Source organism: Strigops habroptila, chromosome 8 (genome assembly GCF_004027225.2).
Source record: "Strigops habroptila isolate Jane chromosome 8, bStrHab1.2.pri, whole genome shotgun sequence".
In the NCBI taxonomy this organism is placed as follows: Eukaryota; Metazoa; Chordata; class Aves; order Psittaciformes; family Psittacidae; genus Strigops; species Strigops habroptila.
Genome location: NC_044284.2, coordinates 52,406,263 through 52,428,881, shown reverse-complemented (window position 1 = coordinate 52,428,881; position 22,619 = coordinate 52,406,263). Strand labels below are relative to the sequence as shown.

At 55.4% G+C, this 22,619-nt stretch overlaps 3 protein-coding genes across 4 annotated transcripts in view; 2 read left to right on the top strand and 1 right to left on the bottom strand.

Annotated features, from left to right (window-relative positions):
- Window positions 1-3,215, top strand: part of ZSWIM5 (zinc finger SWIM-type containing 5) — a 98,546-nt gene extending 95,331 nt beyond the window's left edge. The window contains exons 12-14 of the mRNA XM_030494509.1: window positions 465-628; window positions 932-1,013; window positions 1,640-3,215. Of these exons, the coding sequence (XP_030350369.1) occupies window positions 465-628; window positions 932-1,013; window positions 1,640-2,502 (1,109 nt within the window). The 3' untranslated portion in view covers window positions 2,503-3,215. The remainder of the gene's footprint in view (window positions 1-464; window positions 629-931; window positions 1,014-1,639) is intronic.
- Window positions 3,216-4,579: 1,364 nt separating this feature from the next.
- UROD (uroporphyrinogen decarboxylase) lies at window positions 4,580-8,626 on the bottom strand. The gene is given in 12 exon segments (XM_030494526.1): window positions 4,580-5,338; window positions 5,500-5,566; window positions 5,828-5,928; window positions 6,054-6,191; window positions 6,324-6,485; window positions 6,738-6,935; window positions 7,033-7,095; window positions 7,295-7,374; window positions 7,457-7,569; window positions 8,373-8,490; window positions 8,493-8,559; window positions 8,561-8,626. Coding segments are annotated over 12 exon segments (1,338 nt in total). The 3' UTR covers window positions 4,580-5,173.
- Window positions 8,627-8,674: 48 nt separating this feature from the next.
- Window positions 8,675-18,994, top strand: LOC115611499 (E3 ubiquitin-protein ligase HECTD3). 2 transcript variants are annotated; one of them, XM_030494512.1, is made up of 21 exons: window positions 8,675-9,092; window positions 9,191-9,351; window positions 9,777-9,869; window positions 10,132-10,267; window positions 10,699-10,814; window positions 11,089-11,202; window positions 11,620-11,702; window positions 12,069-12,234; window positions 12,707-12,788; window positions 13,712-13,894; window positions 14,573-14,625; window positions 14,942-15,006; window positions 15,419-15,522; window positions 15,856-15,975; window positions 16,328-16,417; window positions 16,779-16,985; window positions 17,377-17,506; window positions 17,945-18,019; window positions 18,249-18,330; window positions 18,442-18,513; window positions 18,778-18,994. In XM_030494512.1, the coding sequence occupies exons 1-21, from the start codon at window positions 8,763-8,765 to the stop codon at window positions 18,860-18,862; spliced, it is 2,547 nt and encodes an 848-aa protein (XP_030350372.1). In that variant the 5' UTR covers window positions 8,675-8,762; the 3' UTR covers window positions 18,863-18,994. The 2 variants fall into 2 exon arrangements, with proteins under 2 accessions (XP_030350372.1, XP_030350373.1); XM_030494513.1 differs by lacking the exons at window positions 8,675-9,092; window positions 9,191-9,351 and adding an exon at window positions 9,512-9,527.
- Window positions 18,995-22,619: the final 3,625 nt, after the last annotated feature.

Sequence of the window (22,619 nt, the reverse complement as noted above, 5' to 3'; positions counted from 1 at the left end):
CAAGACAGTATGTGTGCAGCAAACAGCTTTTCTTCTTCTTTTCACTGTTTCTAAATGAAGAATGACCTTTCTGCAGCCATTCAGCACTGGGCATCTCCCCAAGCCCCTCCTTTGTTGGGAAGAGTCTGCTTTACAGCTGTCAAACTTGAACCCAGGGTAGAACATCCAGGTGCCTGGAAATGTCTGCTAATGCTTCAGGATGTGTCTGGGATCACTCAGGCTTGTTCTCTCTGTGAGAGGATGTTCTTGAGCGAGGATGGGTGCTGTAAGATGTGTCACCTCCTGGGGATGAACACCCCATTTTGCTGTTGGACTGCAGGGTCTGATCCAACATCCCTGTGCATCCCTCCGCATGGGTGTCCAGAGGGGCTGAAGGGGTTGTTCATCACCCAGTGCAGGCAGATGGGGCTCGAGGGTAAGCTGGGGGGAGGCTGAGCCATCTGATTGTTCTTGCCTGCACCCAGGGGACATGCTGCGCCTACGCACGGTGCTGGAGGCCATCCAGAAGAACATCCACTCCTCCTCCTTGATCTTCAAGCTGGCTCAGGATGCGTTCAAGATCGCCACGCCAGCTGACAGCAACTCGGACACAACGCTGCTCAACGTGGCGCTGGAGCTGGGACTCCAGGTATGGGATGGCAATGGGAATGCTGGTGGCCCTTCTGCCTCGTGTGGTGCAGCACGTTGGTCTTCACCAATGGAAGGTGTAAACTCCTCCCTGTGGAAGGAGAAAATTCCTCCCTGCATGGCCCTGAGCAGGAAAGCTCAGCCCTGGGAGGCCCCTGTGCCCGCTGCAGTTTGGGCAGAGGCAAAGCAGCACTGGGAAGCCGGTAGCCAGCCGGGACAGAGGGGTCTTTGGGGAGCACCACTGTGTTGGGTGGCCTCGTTGGAGCCCTGTGGGGCAGCTGGTCACCCCGAGTTTGCTTCGCAGGTGATGCGCATGACCCTGTCCACCCTCAACTGGCGGCGGCGGGAGATGGTGAGGTGGCTGGTGACGTGCGCTACTGAAGTGGGTGAGTGCCTCACTGTGCCGGGGTATCCGGCCTGCATGTGGTGGGGAGGGAGGTTGGGCACAGAGATCCTATGGTCATTCATAGCCCTGGGCATCTGAGCTCTCTTGAGTCTCCCATTTGTAGAATTACAGAATCTGGGGTAGAATTTGGGTTGGAAGGGACCTTAAAGACCATCTAGTTCCAACACCCTGCCATGGGCAGGGACGCCTCACACTAGAGCAGGTTACTCCAAGCCCCGTCCAGCCTGGCCTTGAACACTGCCAGGGATGAGGCAGCCACAGCTTCTGAGGGCAACCTGTGCCAGTGTCTCACCACCCTGTACACCAGTTACCTGAGGTGTAACTGGATGCACCTCAGAGCGCCAGCTGGCAGGGATGGCAGCGGTGCCCCGGTTTGGGACTGGGACAGGTCCCCTGTACCTGCGCCAGCCCAGCAGTGTTTGCTGTGCCTGCAGCATGGCAGTGCGGGTAGCCTCTGCCTGTCCCTCTGCCCTGTCCTTGCTGGGTCAGAGGCAGAGGCTCAGCGCTACCACAAGCTGGCTTTGCTGTGGCTCTGGGGACTCAGAAGAACCCCTTGATCTGAGCCAGGCTCCAGGGCTGTGCCGTGACCCCAGTGTTTTCTTGCAGGGGTGAGAGCCCTGGTGAGCATCCTGCAGAGCTGGTACTCGCTGTTCACTCCCACGGAAGCCACCAGCATTGTGGCGGCCACAGTGATGTCCCACAACACCATCCTGCGCCTGAGCCTGGACTACCCGCAGCGGGAAGAGCTGGCCAGCTGCGCCCGCACCCTGGCCCTGCAGTGTGCCATGAAGGACCCCCAGAACTGCGCCTTGTCCGCCCTGACCCTCTGCGAGAAGGACCACATCGCCTTCGAGACCGCCTACCAGATCGTCATCGACGCCGCCTCCACCGGCATGACCTACACCCAGCTCTTCACCATCGCCCGCTACATGGAGCACCGGGGCTACCCGCTCCGGGCATTCAAACTGGCCTCGTTGGCCATGACGCATCTCAACCTGGCCTACAACCAGGACACGCACCCAGCCATCAACGACGTGCTCTGGGCCTGCGCCTTGAGCCACTCTCTAGGCAAAAACGAGCTGGCAGCCATCATCCCACTGGTGGTGAAGAGCGTGCACTGTGCCACGGTGCTCTCGGACATCCTTCGCCGCTGCACCATGACGGCCCCAGGGCTGGCCGGCATTCCCGGCCGCAGGAACTCGGGAAAGCTGATGTCCACTGACAAAGCCCCGCTGCGGCAGCTGCTGGACGCGACGATAAGCGCCTACATCAACACCACTCACTCCCGGCTCACCCACATCAGCCCACGGCACTACGGGGAGTTCATCGAGTTCCTCAGCAAGGCCAGGGAGACCTTCCTCCTGGCGCAGGACGGGCACATACAGTTTGCCCAGTTCATTGACAATCTCAAACAAATCTATAAAGGCAAGAAAAAACTGATGCTGCTGGTGCGGGAACGGTTTGGGTGAGCCCCGGCCCCTGCCACGCTCACTGGCAGGGTCCGGCCACAGCACGGGGACTTGGGAGAGAAGAAGGAAGGAAAGCAGAGATCACCTTCCCCCCATCAGCAGAGGCTGCTCTGTTCTGGTCTTCTGTTTCTTTTTTTGTTTGTTTGTTTTCTTTTTGTTTTCTTTTTTTGTTTGTTTGTTTTTTTAATTTTATTTACTTTCTTGGATTTAACCATTTCACACGCTGAGAGGATCCAGAGATTCCTTGGGCACAAACCAAAAGGCAACCACGGGGAAAAAGGATGGTTCACTCAGCCCCCTGCCCTCCCTTGCCAATACCAAAAGCTAACCTGGAAATCTAATACCTCTTTCCTGAAGGAAGCGGTCGCTGGAGGGATCCAAAGGTTGCAAAGTGCAAAAATCTTTAAATTTACATGGGGAATTAAAAATAAATTGGAAAAGAAAAAAAAATAAGACGAGCGAGCAAAGAAACCTGCGACACTAGAACCTCATGCGTCACCAAAAGCGATGGCTTTGCAGAGCGCTTCTCCCGCCCGCCCGAGACATGCAAACTCCTCTATTTGTGAAGATACTTCAATAAAACAAGTTAAAGTAACTGTTCTCAGGGATTGCTTACTAAAAGTAACACAAAAAAAAAAAAAAGCATTTATGATACTGTAAATACTATAGTATATGTGTCAATTATTAAATTGTAAAGTTATAATTATTTATAATTCTGTCTTTTATTTGGGGGATACTTGAAATTGTCATGGGCTGGGGCGATTATTTTTATTATTGCTATTATTATTATTGTTATTATTATTATTATAACTATTATTTAAAAAACAAAAACCACACAAAACAAAAACCACAGACAAAAAGAGGAGGAGGCACGCGAACGTTTCTCAGGTTCCCACGGCATCGTCGGCAGCGAAAAGGGTGTGGGGGGAGGCGAATGTCCACTCGACTCGCAGCCCTGGGATGGATGGATGGACAGATGGATGGACAGAAGGAAGGAGGAGCAGCAGCCCAGCGCTTGAGGACAGCGAAGGAAGGGGCTCGGGGGACGCTCGCTCGGACACACATGGATGCTGGGGATGGAGGACACGAGCCCATCGCCCCGTACACGGCCGTCTCCCACAGGCGCAGGGGTGCGAGGTGCTTGGGCAGGCGGGTGGGCACCAGGGCTGCTGGCTCCTGGGGAGGGAGCAGGGGCAGGCACTGTTTGACTTCCCAGCTCCGTGGTGCAGCCAACACTGGGCCCTTCCCAGCTTCGCCCTGTGCGAGGAGCAGACTCTCCAGTCCTGGGCTGGCAGCTCTTCAGTTTTGGTTCATTTTATCGCCAGCAGGCAGGGAGGGCTGGGGGGGCCAGGGCCGGTCTGGATGGTGACTTGTAGTTAGAGAACGTGGGCTAGGTATCTGCTGTCTGGTTTGACTTTTACTTTTTTGGCAAGTGACTTGTGTCCGCGCTCCGGCCAGGAAACCAATTGTACTCGGTCTGTGTCGCCACCAAACTAGCGGTCTTCAACCAGTCTGTTTCTCTCTTTTTTTTTTTCCTTTCTTTTCTTTTATTTTTTTGTTTTGCGTGCGTGTATGTGTGTGTGCGACCTTCATCTGATGTTTAATAATAAAAGGGATGAACGTTACTGTCTGTATCTCTACTGCCTTTCTCTGAAGTTGGAGGGGTCACCACACTTGCTGGGTGGCCTGGTGTCAGCAGGTCCCTGCCCACCTTGGGACACTGCCCCATCCGTGCCGGCTAGAGCAGTGTTGGTGTCCACATCTTGATCCATCCTACAGACAGCCTGGACCGCAGTGAGTGTGCTGCAGTATGGGATGGGGTGGCCTGGAATCATAACTCGGGGTTCTTGGGTGCTGGCAGCAAGGTTGCTGCTTCCCGCAGGGTTTGCTGAGCCCCAGGCAGACTTTGCCCAAGGATCAGAGGAGATAGGGAGGAAAGAGATCTCCAGGACCAGTGGGATGGTCCCAAAGAGGCTCGGGGAGCTGGAGGAGGATTATGGCAGTGCTAGGGCCACTGTGTTTCCGCTGCCATCCCAGCCAGTGTGGCAGGGTGCTGGTGGTGGTAGTGTCTGGCAGACTCCTGCCATGTGGCTGGCTGTCCCCTGGGTGAGTCCTGCTGGGTCTCCCACCCACTAAAGGATGCCCTGAGTCGATGTCATGTTGCCTATTCCCATGTAAGCAGGACAGTGGCACTGCTCCCACCAAGCCTGTGGCAGCAGTGGGCTGTGATTCCCCAATTCCAAGGCTGTGACCCTGCCAGCCTCAGTCAGCCCCTCTCCCCTAGCAAAGCTGAGCATATCCATGGTGCCAGGAAATGCTTACTGTGCTTTGGGCTCACACCCTCTCTTGCCACCCTTCATCCAACACTCTGCAGCCTGGCAGGGAGAGGCATCCCCCCCTACTTAGCTGTTATCCCCATCTCCCCATTCTGACCTCTGCAGGACAGGGCTCAGGGGCTCCCCCTGACCTCACATGCCCCACTGCCAGGCTGCCATCACTGCCGCTCTCTTCCAGGGCTGTCCGATTCCCTGTCCCACTTGCCAGAGCCACACGGCTGCTGTGGAGAAAGTGCGGGTTTAATGCTGCAGCCCAGGCTGGAGCCAGCTCTGTGACAACACTCTATTTGAGGTGACCATGCCCAAACCAGAGTCCTGTCCCCAAGCCCCCAGGCTCAGCTGTGCTTGTTGATGTGGCGGGAATGAGCGTGCACAGCCTCCACAAAGGCACCGACGTGCTCAGGGCTCATGTCAGGGTAGAGGCCATGGCCCAGGTTGGCAATGTAGCGTTGTGTCCCGAAACCCTCCAGCATCTTCTTCACCAGCTCACCAATCTTCTCCTGTAGGCACAGTGGGAAATCATGTACCAACCCCACCAGTCCCCAGCCAGCCTGGGGGACTGCTGGGACACAAGCCAGCAACGCAGGTGGGGAAACTGAGGCAGGAGGCCTTTAACACAGGCTAGAGCTAGCCCCAGTTGCTGGCAATGGCCACAGCTCACCTTGGGTGCATAGAGAGCGCAGGGATCCAGGTTCCCTTGCAGGGTCACATCTTTCCCCGTCTGTGCGCTGCAGCAAGGAGGAAGCAGTGAGTTGTGTGTGGTGCAGAGGCTAGGGGCAGCCAAGTGCCTGCAGCCCCCACCTCAGGGCACACAGGAGCTGCCAGTGCAGCCCCTGGTTGCTGTGAGCTCCACGTAGCATGGGGGCCCAACTGTCCCCACTGCTGGAGCAGCAATCTCCAGGCCTGGGATTGCTCAGGTCAGAGGAAGAGGTGAGGGGACCCGACCTGAGGTGCTGCCCAGGCACCTGCGCACTTTGCCACACTCTTACCGAGCTTCCTGGGGCTGGATGGTCCAGTCAAGACCAACCACCTCATAACCAGCATGGGCCAGGTCACGCAGCGCATAGTGTGCATCCTTTGCAAAGATGATCTGGGGAGGGAGGAGACGGGCAGTAACTCTGCTGTGGGTCAGGCTGGGGGAGGCAGGTACCAGGGGATGTGCCCCTCTCCAGCAGCCCCCAGATGCCAGGGTCAATCCAGGCAGCCCCGACTCACCATGGGCACCAGAGGCAGCGCCGCCTCCTTCAGCTTGCTCTTGACGCCCTGGGCAATGTCTCGGATGTAAGGCAGGGCAAAGTCCTGGAACTGCTCCGGGCCCAGGTGCCCCGCATGGGATTCAAATAGCTGGAGCGCCTGCCAGGAAAATGGGGCTGGGAGAGCTGCATCTTAGCCCCTGCTCCTCCTCCCAGAAGCTGGACCCGCTCTGCTCCCTGTCCCCAGTCCCTGCCTTCCTGCCTGGCCCTGTCCCCATGCCCCAGGACTCACCTGCGCTCCAGCAGCCACCTGCCCCACCAGGTAGTCAGTGACAACATCAGCCAGCAGCCGCAGTAGTCGGTGGCTTGCCTCGGGGTGCCGGTAGAGCCAGCTCTTGGCCTTGGCCATTGTAGTGGAGCCACCACCTTCAATCATGTAGGACATGAGCGTCCACTGCGGGAAGGAGAGGAGTAAAGTGAGGATGGTGATGGAGATGGAAGAAGGCAGAAGGGGCTGGTCACAGTGCTGAAAGTAGGACCTGTGAGCACCCCAGAGCCTGGGGCACAGCTGCTCCTGCACTGACTGTCCCCCATGTACACACCCCTATAGCACCCACAGCTCTGGGGGTGTCATGGCTGGTGTCACTACAGAAGAAAGAGCAGAGAAGCCCAGCTGGGAAACCCACATGGAGGAGCCATCACTTACAGGCGCCCCAGAGAAGCCGATGAGGGGTACCCTGCCCTCTAGGCTGTGTCGTGTCAGCGTTATGGCCTGGAAGACATAACCCAGCTCTGCGGTCACATCCACCTTCTGTCGCAGTTTCAGCAGATCCTCCACCTCCTTCAGGGGCTCTGTGAACGTGGGTCCTTTGCCAGGGACCATGACAACCTCCATGCCCAGTGCCTGGGGACAGGGGAGAATGGAAGAAGCAGGAATAGGGTGATCCTAAACCCAGTCCCATTCCAAACTGCTGCTCCCCACCACTGACCACGGCTCTCACCTGGGGCACCACCAAGATGTCAGAGAAGATGATGGCAGCATCCAAGGGGAATCGTCTGAGTGGCTGCAGAGGGGAAGAGGCAGTGTCAGTGAGGGGCTGGGACACCCTTCCCCACAGAAGACCTGGACAAGCACACAGGCAGCAGGGTCTCCATGGGCTGCAGAACTTACTGGGGCCACCCATGGTGGCCAGACCCAAGGCTTCTCCCCACCCCCATCTGGGTGGTGAGAGGGGACACACAGAATCCCCAGAGGATGCTCACCTGCAGTGTCAGCTCACAGCACAATTTGGGGCTCCGGCAAGTGGCGAAGAAATCCTGTGCTGCCCGGGCCTCCCGAAATTCTGCAAAGGACCAGCACGAGCATTATGGGGTGCGTGCTGGGTCACCCTTGCTGTCCCCCTCCATACACCTCCACCTGCTCACCGGGCAGGTAGCGCCCAGCCTGCCGCATGCACCACACTGGGGTGTGCTCTGTCTCCTCCCCACGTGCCGCTCGCAGGAACGTGTCATTCTTCAGCTTGGGGAAACCCTTGGGGCTGTGGATGAAAGAGCAGACACAGGTTGTCACCCATGAGAGGTCTGGGTGCCCTGCCAGATCCTCACTTCCTGACCACAGGAAAGGGCTTGTGCCTGGTAGTGACAAATGTGACAAGTGCTCCCCATCATGGTCCAGAGCCTCCTCCTGCTTGGGACTGGGGGGGCCTCCCCGGGGAAAGGCAATACCCAGCCCAGGGGGCCATGAGATTAAGTTATCGCGGCCAGCAGTTGCTCCCGCCTGGAGAGATTTGGGTCCAGCCCTGCCACCGATGTCCCCAGCTCCTATCTGTGCCGTGCAGCCCCTGGTGACAACCACGTGCCCCCAACCTCCCCCTGCAGTGCCACCACTGAGCGGTTGCTGGAGCCCGGCCTGCCCCAGGGATGGGACCCCGGGAAGCGCGGGGGATGGCCAGCACCATCCTGCTGTGGCCGCAGGGACAAAGTGCCCAAAACCTCCAGTGTGGGACCAGTCACTCCACTGCCGGACCATTGGCCCTGCTGACACACCCCAGTGCAGGATCAGTGTTGCCGGTGCCTCGCCAGTGACCCCAGCGCAGGAGCCTGGGGACAGTACCCATATCCCCAGGGCCACACCAGTGCCGCACCAATGTACCCAGTGCCACACCAGTGTCCCCAGTACAGGACCCCAATGCCAGAGCACCATCCCCATGGCCACACCAGTGCCCCCTGTGCAGGCCCCACTGCGTGCCCCCCTCACCGCACGAGGGGACCAGGGAGGGCGGCGGGGATGCAGACCCGCGCTCCCTCCTCCCCGTCGCCCTCCCTGGTCCCGGTTACTCACAGGAGCCGCTCACCACCCTCCATACTCCCGCGCCGTCCCCAGACCCTCCGCTGCCTCCCGACGCGTCCCGCCCCCGTCCCACCTCCGTCCCGCCCCGCTGGCGCCGCCATCTTGCCGTAGTCCCGCCTCTCCGTACGCCGCCATCTTGTCCCGCCCCCTCCCTACACCGCCATCCTGCCCGGCTTTCTGCTGCTCCGTACGCCGCCATCTTGCCCAGCTCCTCTCTCCTCTCTAGGCGGCACGGGCGCTGCCATCTTGCCCTACGTCCGCCCTGTTGGGCGCCGCCATCTTGCCTTGTCGGCGGGCGGGGTTTGCCGTAAACCCGCGAGTAGCGACCCCGTCGGTGCGGGGTTCTGCCGCTGCCCCGGCGTGCACGGAGCCCGGTGCGCGATGCGTGCGGGCGGGGAAGCGCCGCACCAGGTGCTGGGCCGGCTGCGGTTCCTGCTGCAGTGCAGTGAGTGCTTCCGCCGCGCCCGGGCGCTGCCCGCCGCGCTCTGCTACGTGCCGCGGGAGGTGCAGTACAAGATCTGCAAGGACCCCACCGCCGCTGCCGCCGCCGCCGCCGCCCGCAGCCTGCTCAGCGTGTGGGACAGCCCGGGGCCGGCGCGGGGCGGCAAGCGGGCGGCGCGGACCACCATCGAGGTGCGGAAGGGCGGCTGCCTCCGCGCCACCGGCGAGGAGTACTGCAACGGCGCCGGGCTCTGGGTCAAGCTCAGCAAGGTAACGGCGGGGTGCGGGGAGGCCGCCGCGGCCTGCGCTGCCTGCGGAGGGGCCCGGCCGCCCGGCCGCCCGCTGACAGGAGCCGCCCGTCCCCGCAGGAGCAGCTGGAGGAGTACCGGAGCGGCTGCGAGCTGGAGGAGGGCTGGGTGCTGGTGTGCAAGCACGCCGACGGCGGAGACCGGCTGGTGCCGGTGGAGTCCACGGAGCGGATCCAGAGGCAGCAGCAGCTCTTCGGGGTGGACTACAAGCCCGTCATCAGGTGCGGGGTCTGGGTCGCCGTGCCTGGCTCCCCCGGGTCCCCTTGCGCGGCAGAGCCGGAGGTTCTTGCCCCCCATTGACCCAGGCCCAGCTGCGGAGGGTCTCGGTGTGCTGCCCCGCAGAAGTTCTGTGCTGCGCTGAGGAGCCCTAGCCCGTTTGGCCACTTCTTCTATGGAAGTGAGGCCATAGAGACGCCAGATGTGGAGTTTAACTGGGTTTGGCACAGTCACTGTGATTGTCACCTGCCTTGGGGGCTGTGGGCTGGAAGAAGTGGACGTGGTTGGAAAGGAAAAGGTGGTGGATGAGGCTGGAGTGATGGAGGATGGAGCGCGGTGGGGCTTTAAACTCAAGTCTTCCCCTTCCAGGTACTCCACTCTTTCTTTCCCCTGCGATTTTCTCACTCCGCTCCTCTCTGGGTTGTTTCAGATGGGAGCAGGTGGTGGATCTGACGTACTCCCTGCGCCTCGGAGCGAAGCCCAAGCCCATGGAGCAGGATGAGGCTGCAGTAGAGAAGCTTCGGTATGAGCTGTGTCCCAGCTTCTTCTGCGGTTGGGTGCAAGCCGCTGCCTCTCCCTGACTGCTCAGATAGCCATCTCCTGCAGACCTGGGGAGTGAGGGGGGAAGACGGGCAGTGGGGAATGGCTCTGCTCGGCAAAGTTTTGTCCTAGATAAGCCTGTACAAAACAGAAAACAGGGCAAGACATGGACCTGCCTTCCCTGACCTGCTAGCCTGGCTGCCCCTGGTTCTCCTCCAGACCCATTAATCCCTTTTCCCTGGTAGGTTTGTGCCCCCAACATGGACTTATGAATGTGATGAAGACTTGGTGCATTTCCTGTATGATCACATTGGGAAGGAGGATGAGAACTTGGGCAGTGTCAAGCAGTATGTGGACAGCATCGATGTCTCGTCCTACACGGTGAGTTAAAGGGACAAGGCTGCGTCAGTTCTGCTGTGCCGTGGGGCTGGGGAGCATGGGTGGTGCTTGATGTGCTGAGCTGGGCTGTGTTTAAGGATGTGGGAGAGAAGCCTGGGGAGCATCATGCAGCATATTGTGTAATATGGCCCCTGGAAGGGCTGTGGTTTGAGAAGCACATGCTGATACTAGCTGCAAAGCTGATTTTAGGGAGGGTTTGATATTCTGTGCCACATGTGGGACCCCAGAGCACCTTGGAGAGTCAGGCCCAGTGTCCTGTGTGCTCTGTATTCCCTGTGTCTAGCCACAGCCCAGCAAAGGGAACAGGCCAGTTTGATGCCCTCTGGCTCTAAGATTCATGATGAGAGTAATCACTAAGGGGAAGTTAATCCTACCCCCATCTGATCTTCCTTTCATTCACTGCCCTCTTCCAGGAGGACTTCAACGTGTCATGCTTGACCGACAGCCATGCCGACACGTACTGGGAGAGTGACGGGTCCCAGGGCCAGCACTGGGTGCGGCTCAACATGAAGAAAGGCACCATTGTCAAGTGAGGCACCTCTCCCCTGCGCGCTGGCTCACGCCTGGGGAGAGCCCTGCAGCCCCTTTCTCTGCATGAGTCCATCATGGCCCAGATTTGCTCTGCGCCCCTGCCTCTCAGTTCTGGCTCTGAGCTTGAATGGGTCTTAGCATTGTTACAGGTACCTGGGGATCCCAGCACCAGCTGCTGTGCTTGATGACAAGTGTGACCAGGCAATGAGGGAGAGCAGCGATGGGTGTTCAGATGCAGCTGCCTTCTCCTCATTTCACGCTTCCCTTTGCAGGAAGCTCCTGCTGACAGTGGATACCACCGATGAGAACTTCATGCCCAAGCGGGTCGCTGTGTATGGAGGCGAGGGGGACAATCTGAAGAAACTGAACGATGTTGGCATTGATGAGTGAGTGGCTGGAAGTGGAGAGAGTGGCATGGCCCTTGCAGGGGCTGGCGGTGCAGGATACCCTGACCCAAAGCAGTCATGCCAGAACCAGCCTGGCTGAAAAGGCCCAGGGCTTTGGGACAGGCATTTTCCATCTCTGAGCTGTGAGTTCACTCTACCTACAATAGCAGAGAGCACAATCATCAGGGCTGTCTTGATCCAGTTTTGGGACCCATTGGGATCATGTCATCTGGACCTGGGGCACCAGCAGGTTCAGGCATTCAGCATAGGCCATGTTGTAGGCAACTGGGTCCATGTTCCTGCCACAGGCTCCTGTTTCAAAACGTGCAAACCCTCTTCCCTTACAAGAGGCCTGTGGTTTTTGGCAGGATGGGTGAGGGAACAGCCCTGCAGCCTTCATCTGTGCTGTGTTTGCAGGAGCTACATTGGGGATGTATGCGTCCTTGAGGACATGACAACGCACCTGCCTGTCATTGAGATCCGGATTGTGGAGTGCAGAGGTAGGGCTGGGTGTTAATGGCCACATCCATAATGCATCTGTAAGATACCATACATTAAGTTTGCTCCTGTGGCTTGTGCTTCTTGGCTCTGTGGGCTGTTGCAGGCGAGATGCAGAAGAACCATGGGAAACTCCAGGGGGATCTGAAGGTTTGCAAGCTCTCGGCTTTCACCCTGTCTTTCTTTGCCTTTAGTTCTCTTTTCTTCCTCCTGTAAATGCCCCACTTCTTCTTCACAGAGACATTTCAGACTCTCAGTGCCTAGCCCCAGGGATGATCACGTTCCTAGTGCTTTTATTTATGGACCTCCGTGCTGGAAGGCTTGCTTTCTCATTGTCTTAGTGTATCATCCGTGGTCTTCCTTGGCAGATGATGGGATTGATGTGCGCCTCCGAGGCATCAAAATCAAATCCTCCCGACAGAGGGACTTGGGGCTCAGTGCTGACATGTTCCAGCTGCCCAATTTAGTGCGCTACCCTCGCCTAGAAGGGACAGACCCTGACCTGCTGTACCGACGGGCTGTGCTCATTCAAAGGTACTCTGTGAGGAGGGGAGACAAGCGGGGTGGTGTTGCCTGTAGGGATTGGTGCTCTCTCCAGCACAACCATGGCTGGAAGCTGTAGAGCTGTGTGACTCCCTTTGGGACAGGCATCCTGGGCCCTGGACTAAATAGCAGAGCCATTTGGGAACAAAGTGGATAACTCTGGGATAACTCCCCTATGCTTTCAGATGAATTTTGCAGCTCAAGTTCAGTGTCTTATATGTCCCAAATGCAGTTTATCTGTGTGGTGCGTGGGGCAGGTGTGTGCAGAATCCCTTGCAAGGGGTACAAGGTCCCTGCAGTGCCCAGAGAGTGGGAATTCAGTACCGAAGGCTCCGTGATACAAAAGACTATGCTGGGTTGGGTTTGGATCAGTTGTTACTTTTCAGCTTGTGACTGGTCTGGAATAGGCTTGTGCATATCCCTGTCCCTCCTGTGTTGCAATATCTTCTTCTTTGGGATTTAGGTTCATCAAGCTCCTGGACAGTGTTTTGCATCACCTGGTGCCAGCCTGGGACCACACTGTTGGCACGTTCAGCAAACTCAAGGTGAGTGATTCCCTCTGTGCCTTGTGGGGCCTCAGCCTGGCAGGGTGATTGTGCTTGTGCTGTGGGAAGGGAGGCGGGCAGTGCTTGTTGCCTTTAAAGCAGCTCAAGGGAGATGCGTGTCTGGACTCAGATCATTAAAGCTGTGAAAGGTGATATTGTTTAGGGGCTAGTTTCCTGCTAAAATGCTGATGTGGAAACATGCAGCTATGGGCTAGCAAGTAGAATGAAACAAGAGCACTTCACCCTCAAAAGGATTTGAACCACAGCAGCACTGGGCATGTGAGCTGGACGCACATCCCCTCTGAGATCTCAGCCCAGGACACTCTGTTCCCACACTTGCTGCCAGCAGCTTTGAGCTGGCTGTGTCCAAGCAGCAAGGCTTTTACCAGTGAATTCTTTCTGGCTTTAATAAGCTTTTGATTTCCATCTTTCTGATAAGACTGGGTTCGTCCCTCCAGGCATCTGTTTTCCTTACATCCTTTCCCAGAATACATGTGCGAGACATTGCTGGGGTAGCCCCATTCTGTGTGTTTCCAGGCCTGATGTCAGAAAGGACTGTAATTCCTGTGCAGGCGCAACACAGGATCCAAAGCATTTGATGATTCTTTTTTGTTTAGAGGAGTGTGCTTTGGTTACAGATAGGATGGATAGTAAGACAGATGTTCTGGTAAGAATGAGGGTGAAGGAATGTCCAAGCAACACTGGAGTGTGAGCATCAGGTGATGACTGATGGAGAGAAGACTGAGCTTAGTACCTCCCTTAAGCCAGAAAGCAGAACCTTTCAGAGGCAGAAGTGGAGCAAATACTGGCCAGGAGAATGTGTCTGTGTGTGGAAGGCAGTGGCCCTGGGAAGGGGAGAGACCTGGCAGTGCAGTGGCTTCCGTAGGAAGTAGTTGACATGTTTTGGACATACCTGTTGGCAGCACATCAAGCAGTTCTTGCTGCTGTCCAAGAGGCGCACAGCTCTCATTACCCAGTGTCTGAAGGACTCGGAGACCAGCAAGCCCAATTTCATGCCACGGCTCTATATTAACCGACGCCTGGCTATGGAGCACCGAGACAACCCTGCCCTGGACCCCAGCTGCAAGAACGCTGTCTTCACCCAGGTACTGTCCCTCCTGGAAGGTCCCTGCTGCTCTGGGGAGAGTGGGGCATCCTAAAATGAAAATGAGCCACGTAGAGATGGGTGAAAGGGGACAACTTAGAGCTGGAGATACCTAGAGTCCTCAAGGCCTCTTCACATGTTTCCTAGGGTCTACAATTACATGTGCTGATGATCCCATCTCCAGGAATAACATCTAGGAGGGATTTGGGTCCTCTAAGTTGAAGTCTCTATCCTGGATGCTCTCTGTGGCATGTTGCTAATGCAGAGCATAACCATCTCCTTACACTGAAAGAGCAGCAAAGAATTCTTGTGTGACAATAATAATGCAGCTGCACACAGTCCTGTGTCGTAGTTTTACAGCAATGCTGATTTTCCTATTGTCATTCTCCCCCCATCTCCAAAAGATGTATTGCTCTGTGTGTGCATAAACAACCTAGGCTGCTGTGAAGCTTAATGAGTGTTTGATGTACCTCTGAGGCCAGAAAGCTCCGTACAGTGCTTAGCACTGTAATTTATGTTCCATTTCCAATAATGAAGGGCTCCTAGACCATTTAGAGATCAGCTTTGGTTACTATTTAAAGGCTTGGGGCAAACTAGATTTCTTGAATTTCCTGCCTTCCCCTGGCACCAGTTCCCTTGGACAGGGGATACCAGCCTTGATCTTCTCTGCTTGTTGCAGGTGTATGAAGGCCTGAAACCCTCGGACAAGTTCGAAAAGCCTCTAGATTATAGGTAAGTGTGGGGGAGGGAGGGGCTCATGCAGTGCTGGGAGCTCTGCCCAGCAGGGTGTTTGGGAAGCCTGTGTCCCCGCTGTGCTCGGGAGAGGGTTTGCTAAGGCAGGAGTCAGCTCAGCCGTGGGATCATGGCCTGTTCCCCAAGGTGTCACCTCCCTACTGAAGATGCAGCTGTCTCTGGAGATTGAGATCTTGTCCTGTCCTAAGCCCAGACTGGTTCACTCTAGTCTCCTGCTGACCCTGCTGTGCCTGCTGCCTCCCCAGCATCTCCTTGGCTTTGAGCAGCCCCTCAGGCCATGCCTGCTTCTCCGCAGGTGGCCATTGCGTTATGACCAGTGGTGGGAGTGCAAATTCATCGCAGAGGGCATCATTGACCAAGGTAAGGACTGTGTGAGGCAAGGGCTCCTCTGGGGCAGAGGCAAGGGTTGACGGGGTGACTCTGTTGCTGTAGGAGCTCTCATTTGCATCCAGTGTTGAGGAGAGAGGGAAGGCAGATTGCCTTGTCCTGCCACCCCGGCCGTGTCCTGGATAAGGATTGCTGCTTGCTGGAATGGGGACCAGACCTCCATTAGTCACTAACAGCAGCTTTGACAATGCTCCCTGTGGCTCCCCTCCACAGGCCAGGCAGGGATGTTATTTCTCCTATTCCGCTGGTGCCATAAGGCACTGATAGGAGCGTTCTCAGCACAGGGGTGGGTTGAACCAGAATTCCTCATCTTTGTTCCATAACTCTGAGGATCAGCAAATGAGATGTTCACATCGCTAAAAATGCCCTTCTTTTGGGGTTGCAGGTGGAGGTTTTCGGGACAGCCTGGCAGACATGTCGGAGGAGCTGTGTCCCAGCTCAGCAGACACCCCCGTGCCCCTGCCCTTCTTTGTGCGCACGTCCAACCAGGTGCTGTGGGTCGGGTATTTGGGGCAGGTCTTTTTGTGCCTGGCAATGCAGTGCCGCCCCTGTCCCCCTGCATGCCAGGGATGTACCTACTTTGGCTGGTCCGAGGCTTTTCCTTGTGAAGGGTTGGGTAGACTGCTTTGTGGCATCTCATTTTAGGATATGCTGACAAGGGCCTGGATACTTGTCTCTGACTAGGAATATTGCCAAGGAGGATGGGGGGGTTTAGCCCACTTCTGTTGTGATAAGTGCCCAGAGGCAAGACAGAAACTGAGTTTGTGGTGCTTCGTTCTGTGCTGAGATCATGACTTGGAGTTTTGCCTCTTGCTTCTGTAGGGTAATGGCACTGGAGAAGCCAGGGACATGTATGTCCCCAACCCCTCCTGTAAAGACTTCCCAAAGTATGAGTGGATCGGGCAGATTATGGGAGCAGCTCTGAGGGGCAAGGAGTTTCTGGTAAGCCTTCAACCCCATCCCTGCATGGAGGTTTGCCACAAAGGGAGTTGTTATCCCCCTTTTGCAGCCTGTCTGACAGGAGCATGGGAGAGCTCTGTGATCACACACTGGGACAAAAGGTGTTTGGCAGGATGTGGGGCAAAGGGGTTAGGAAAGCTCACAGCCTGAGTTTTGAGAGATGCTGCTGGGAGCTTGGGAGAGAGTGTCTGGTCTCTGCTTGGCTATGATGAGCTCTGCATGTGGACAAGGGGGAGCAGAAAATCTCCTTTGTGTTTGCACTGTTGAGCCCTATCTCCATCTTTGGGAATGTCTCCTTTCACACAGGCTCAGCAAAATCCTTGTTCTCCTTCAGGTCCTGGCTCTTCCTGGCTTTGTATGGAAACAATTAACAGGGGAGGAGGTCAGCTGGAGCAAAGACTTCCCTGCTGTGGACTCTGTGCTGGTGAGAGGGGCTGGGAGGCTGTGCCTATCCTGTTCCTTGTGGCATTCAGCAAGGTGGTGATTTGTGTCCCTGTCCTCATGTTGTACTTGCATGTCAAAGAATCGTGCACCAAAAGGGCACTTATAACATTTAATTCATCTTATAGCTCTATATTATAGCTAATATAGAGGTGTGGCCATGCTGACTACTGCTTCAAACATGCAATGCCCCAAGGTCTGCTAAACAGCTCTAGGGCAGCATATCCCATACTATGCTCCTGTCACAGTCACTCCAGCCCTTGTCTGGGAAGGGAGGAGATGGGGACTCAGACCACTGCCCACTGGGCATCTCTCTAACAAGCACTCATCTGGGCACTGGGCAGGTGAAACTCCTGGAGGTGATGGAAGTAATGGACAAAGACACCTTCGAGTTCAAATTTGGGAATGAGCTGACCTACACGACAGTGCTGAGTGACCAACGCATGGTGGAGCTGATCCCCAATGGCAGCAACACTGTGGTGCGCTACGAGGACCGCAAGGAGTTCATCCGCCTGGTGCAGAAGGCTCGACTGGAGGAGAGCAAGGAGCAGGTAATGCTGTGCCATAGCATCAGTGGTCACTGAGTGCCAAGAGACACAGCCACTCGAAAATCTGTTTTGAGTAAAAAGCGTTGTGGTTAGCAACCCTGTGCTCATCAGTGCAATAGTAGGCAGTTCTTTCTCATGAGGTTCTGGAGTCCATGGAGTTGTTGAGAAGCAAACAGGCTTGTAGCAGCATGAGAGACATAAGGTTTTATTCCCAGCTCTGGCACAGGCTTCCTGAATAAACTGGGATGCATCTCTGGGATCCTGTTCCCTTCAGGTTCCTTGGAGCATTGCTGTGAGCAGTCTCATGGCGTGCATCCAGGCAAGTCCCTAGGCTCAACCATGAGCCAGGGAAATGGACAAGACATGCTGCTTACCTGCCCTGCCTCCTTTTCAGATCATGGCCATGCAGGCCGGCCTGCTGAAGGTGGTGCCCCAAGCTGTCCTTGACCTCCTCACTTGGCAGGAGCTGGAAAAAAAAGTCTGTGGAGACCCTGAAGTCACAGTTGATGCCCTGAAGAAGCTCAGTAAGTGAAAGACTCTGCTGATAACTCCCTGAAAACGAAACTCTTTCTGTGCTAGGACAAGCAGAGGTGTGGGAGGCTGATATTAGCCCTTATTACAAGTGCAAATGTGGCCTTGTATACTTCTTGCCTTTAGCAGGGTGCTCATGGGGGCAGGGGTGTCCCTTGTCTCCAGGGCGTGAGTACAGGCTGGGGCACCCTCAGGCTGCCAGTATCTGAGCCTCTGTGGAGCTGAGATGTGGATCTAGATGTGCTTTCTGGGAGGAGCCTGGCTGCATGTGTCCCTCACACCTTGGGTCTACGTGTTCACACCCTGCAGGCACCTAGAAGTTTCTTCCTGTGCTGGCACAGGACCCCTGGGTGAGCAGGGGGAGCTGCTCTGACTTATCCAGGAGGAGCTTGCATCTTTAATAAACTCCTTTTCTGTATCCTTTCTGCCAGCCCGGTTTGAGGACTTTGAGCCATTGGACACCCGTGTTCAGTACTTCTGGGAAGCACTCAACAACTTCACCAATGGTAATTTACTCTGTCCCCATGTGTCTTGTGCCGTGACAACCCCTGCATGCTGGCTGGGAATGAGGAGGGCGAAGCCACCCTCATAGCTGCCTGGGGAACAGATGGGAACCAGGGAGAGCAAGCAGCTGGGCTGAAGGAACTGCTTGCTAGCACTGGGGATGCTTGGAAGTGGTTGTACTCCATCCACATCCCTCTAGGGTCTGCTGATGTCTTTGTTTCTCCTTCACAGAGGATCGCAGCCGCTTCCTCAGATTTGTCACTGGCAGAAGCCGCCTTCCAGCACGGATCTACATCTATCCAGACAAAATGGGGTGAGTCCATTCTTCTGTAGACTGTAAGGCTGACCGATCCCACACCAGAGGGATGTGTGGTCTGCCTTGCTGGCCTGCTAGTTCTGACCAGTTTGTCACCTTCTCCCCAAGCTCTGAGACGACAGATGCTTTGCCGGAGTCATCCACCTGCTCCAGCACCCTCTTCTTGCCCAACTATGCCACGTAAGTTTTGGTGCTTCCCTAAATCTTGGAGGCTGTGTCTCTGGGCTCTCTTCTTAACCTTGGTGCTGACCCATAGGGCCCCATCGCTTTGCCACACTTACGTCCCTATGCCTGTCCCATCTGGCTGCTGTGATTCTCTCTGTGAGTGGCTGGTGAAGAGCAGCCTCCATCTCAGAAAGCATCTTTGTCTTCTCCACTGGCAAATGCAGCAGTGGCAACTCCTCCTTGTCTTTTCTTTTTTCCCCTTCCTCCTGCCATCCCTAGTGCCAAGGTGTGTGAAGAGAAGTTGCGCTATGCTGCCTATAACTGCGTGGCCATTGACACAGATATGAGTCCGTGGGAAGAGTGATGTTGCAGCCTGACCGAGCAGCATGGACAATTGTTCGACAAAAACGAGCAGTGGGAAGAGCTCTCCTGTCCCCCCAGGATGTGTATATATAATAAACATGCAGGCGTGAAGCCTGGCTTCCAGCAACAGTAACCAGCACCTCTTTGGACATGGAGGTTTGGCCCTTCAGCAGGGTGGGAGCTAGCTTGGAGTGTAAATGATTACAAGAATGAAACCCTGGCCCAGCCCTCGTACATCGGAAAGGTCTGATAGGATTTTGTAATGAGTTTCTTCTCCACTTGTCCCTGTTGCAGGTCCACACCTCTCACTCCTCCCAGGCTGAGCTCTGTTCCAAACAGAAGTGGGGTAGAGCCACAAAGCTGCACGGCAGGTTACAGCACAGGACAGAGAACTGTGAGCTGCTGCTGAGACCACGGGGATGCTCAGCGATGCTCAGTGTGTCCTAGCCTGAGTGTCCTAACCGCATTCCCTTGCCTTGTTCCTGCTGTCACCTGAGGTCAATGGAAATGAGGTCGTTCATCTAGGTACACAAGAAATGGGGCAGGCTGGTGGCAGATGCTGCAGGGGTGCCTCTGGCCACCAGGTGTCATGACAGACCTGCACAGTAGGACTGCGGGTGCTGTCAGGAAAGGGCTCCCATGCTTTTACATTGCACAAAGTCCCAGTTCTGTGACCACCCGTGCTTCCCTGCACCCAGCAGCGGCTGCTGAGGGAGCTGCTACTCTGCGAGGAGTGGGAACTGCTTCCTTCCTGCTCCATAACCTTCAGCTCCACATCCAGCGTGCTGGTGGCCTAGCAGCTGTTCTCCCAGGCTCTTTTGAGCCTTGGTTTACCCTTAAAAGCCAGTATTACAACTAATCTGTTCTAGTTCTCGTGGAGATGTGCAGGCAGGCCAAGCTGTTTCCCCGTACAGCAGGGGCTAGAGCAGTAGCAGGCATGGCAGTACTGGGCTCTGCTTTCCTCTGCTGTGGGGAGGTAGGTGAAGGTTTCAGGTGGATGGGGAATGTCTTTGCCCCAGGGAAGTGGAGAGACTGTGGGTGCCAAGGGTTGGAGCTCCTAGAGCAGATGGACACACACTGAGCGAGGAGTGGGCAATGAAAGCTTTACAATTTCCAAGACCATTAGAAATGTCCCTTGATCTTCCCAGCCCTGGGCAGGGCTAGTCATTGCCTAGCACTGTGGGCTGCCAGATGTTGGTCCACTTTTATACACCCAGCTCCATCTTCAGCCTGTGTGGTCTGTTGGACCACCACTACTAAAAGCCACTGAATCACTGGGGCTTCACTGGGGTGCAGCTACTGCTGTGAGCTAAGATTTATCCTGTGTTAATGCTTCATGCCTTTTTCTCCTCTGTTGGAGGAGTCTGCCATCCAGAAATTGCTTCCAGTTGTAAACAAAGTCCTTCCCTTCACCAGTTTCCTTTGAAACTGTGGTATTCCCAGACCTGCTGAGGAGGTTTGTGCTAAAAGGGATGTTAGGACCAGGAGAGTGTGTGTGCTGCCATCTCCCACATGGTGGTGAGTGGAAGGAGCTCAGGGTAAGTGGGGAAGCTGTCCCTAACAGCAGTTGCCTGCAACAGAGCCTTCCACACTCAGCTGGGTGTGTGTGAAGTCCCATCTGCTGGAGGAGGTGTTTTGTAAGTCCCAGAGTTATCTCAGAATTGTGCTTTGAGGCAGATTTCAGCAACCAGCATGGACAGGAGCAGAGCTGGTGTGATACCTTTCCATGCTGCTGGCTGAGTCACTTCCAAGGGTGTCTGTTTTAAATGGGCATGAGCAAGCTTGTGAAAGGACTTTGATCTGCTGGCTTGACCTCAGGCAGAAGTGTTGGTGATGGAGCCTTCGGCGTTGAGCTGGGATTTGAAATGAGCCATTCTAGATCTTTTCTGGCCACTGACATTTGGGTGGAATCGATCCCGCTTTTTCCAACCTTGCCCACTTATGTCTAAGGGAGATCAGCAGGAGGTCACATTATTTACTGAGCAGAACTAGAAGCAGCAAGAAAAATTAGCTCTTCTGTGGTGCTTTATTGCCGGGCAGGGGACAGTCAGTTGATGAGTGGCTCAGGGTGGGATGGATAAAGTGGCCCTAGTCTTTGGTGGAGGGTGAGCTGGTGTCACCTATGGGAACGGGCAGGCCAAGAGCCAACTGGGGCTGCTTGAGGTGACCATCCGTAGGGAAACGGGCACCTCTGACTGAGACATCTCCAAGAGGTGACTGCTGCTCCCCTGGCCTTGGTGGAAGCACCTGCAGCTGACAGTGGGTAGAAGATAATTATGGTGGTACCCAGAGCAGCTAAGGTTTCTCGGTGAGGGATAAAATGCTTGGACTGCTCTATTCCATCTCGTCCTCCATGTACGCAGTCCCAGCCCTCTGTGATGAGGGAAGAGCTGCTGTGCAGGGTGATGCTGAGAGCAGAGCCTGGCTGAAGCAGTAGGATCCCTCCCTAGAAGCATTGTGGCATCTCCATCTTTGGAGATGCTCAGGACTTGTCTTACAGCCTTAGGCAATCTGATCTAACCTCCAGTCTCACCCTGCTGGCTTCAGGTCTAGGGCCTCCCTAACCTGAAGCACTTGATGACTGTGAAGTTATTTGCTCTAGCTTTTCCCACATTTCTCTATTCTTCCTCCTGCAAGGTCTTTTATCTCCTGACCTCTCACATCCTTGGGTTTATTTACTGCCACTGAGAAGAGAGTGATGCCTAAGGGCTGGCTGGAGCTCTGGAGAAATTATTTAGCTGGTGACAGGGATTTCTATTTAAACAATACTTGTAGTATCAGAACCTGGCCCTAGCAGGAAGGCTGTAGTTAGGAGCTCATCCAGCATAATGTGGGTTTAACCCCTACAAACAGATCAAGAAAAACATTGGTTTACTATATATGTCATTGTTTTACCATTTATTATGGTGATATATACATGTTGAAGAATGGCAGCAGCGATCATTTAGTGCATTGTCAGAGGGTCTGGACGAATGTGGCTGCTGAGCAAGGACACCAAGATAACCCACAGATCATGCTGTTGAATTTGCGGAGGTGAGCTGAGAAGGGAGAGCTGGTAGCCTGCCTGGACCTCCTCTGTGCCATCCTCTGACTGTTCTGTGGTGTTTTAAAGGCAATCACAAACTGAATTTCTGCTGTGACAGCCCAGGGAATGGTGGAAAAGGTCAGCCTGGCTCAGCTCTGGCCAGTCTCAGGGGCCCAAAGTAGGTGTTAGTTCAGTGCTGGGTCAAGTTCCTCCTCTGATCCCTAAAGCTGTGGGTAGGAGCTGCCTCCTACCATGTCTGACAAGGCACAAGTCAAGTGCCCCTGCCCAGGCTCGTGCTGCTGCACGTGGCCCGGGGTGAGGGAGCCCTCCTGGGCATAAGGAACCAGTGGCTCCATGTCCCTACCCTGTCAGCCAGCCTCAAGTCAGTCGAGATCCATTTCCAAGACAGTGCCATTGTGAAGAAGGTGCTCGTGCCCCTGTGCTGCTGAGGAGACATCTGTGGTGCCAGAGCTGCAGCTTTCCATGCTGGGTAGGGACAAGCAGGGGGACGGACTGATGTTATGAAGGCTCCGTGTAACCACTCACTCTCTCCTGACTTCAGCTTGCTGGATTGTCATAGAATAGCTTGAGGTGATTAATACCGCACGTGTAGTCTGGCTGCTCTTGTTATTCCACTAATACGCGGGAGTATGACAAGCTATAAATAGTTTGACAGGATCTGTCTGTCCCTACCTCATGTAGGATCTAAAATAAAGTGAACTAACTACTCTGG

Excerpts from the sequence above, each read along its gene's own strand:
- LOC115611499 (XM_030494512.1), top strand. The coding sequence starts at position 8,763 with ATGCGTGCGGGCGGGGAAGCGCCGCACCAGGTGCTGGGCCGGCTGCGG. Across the intron at positions 12,789-13,711 it reads GCACGTTCAGCAAACTCAAG|CACATCAAGCAGTTCTTGCT; the intron begins GTGAGTGATTCC and ends ACCTGTTGGCAG. Across the intron at positions 16,986-17,376 it reads TGGAGGAGAGCAAGGAGCAG|ATCATGGCCATGCAGGCCGG; the intron begins GTAATGCTGTGC and ends CCTCCTTTTCAG.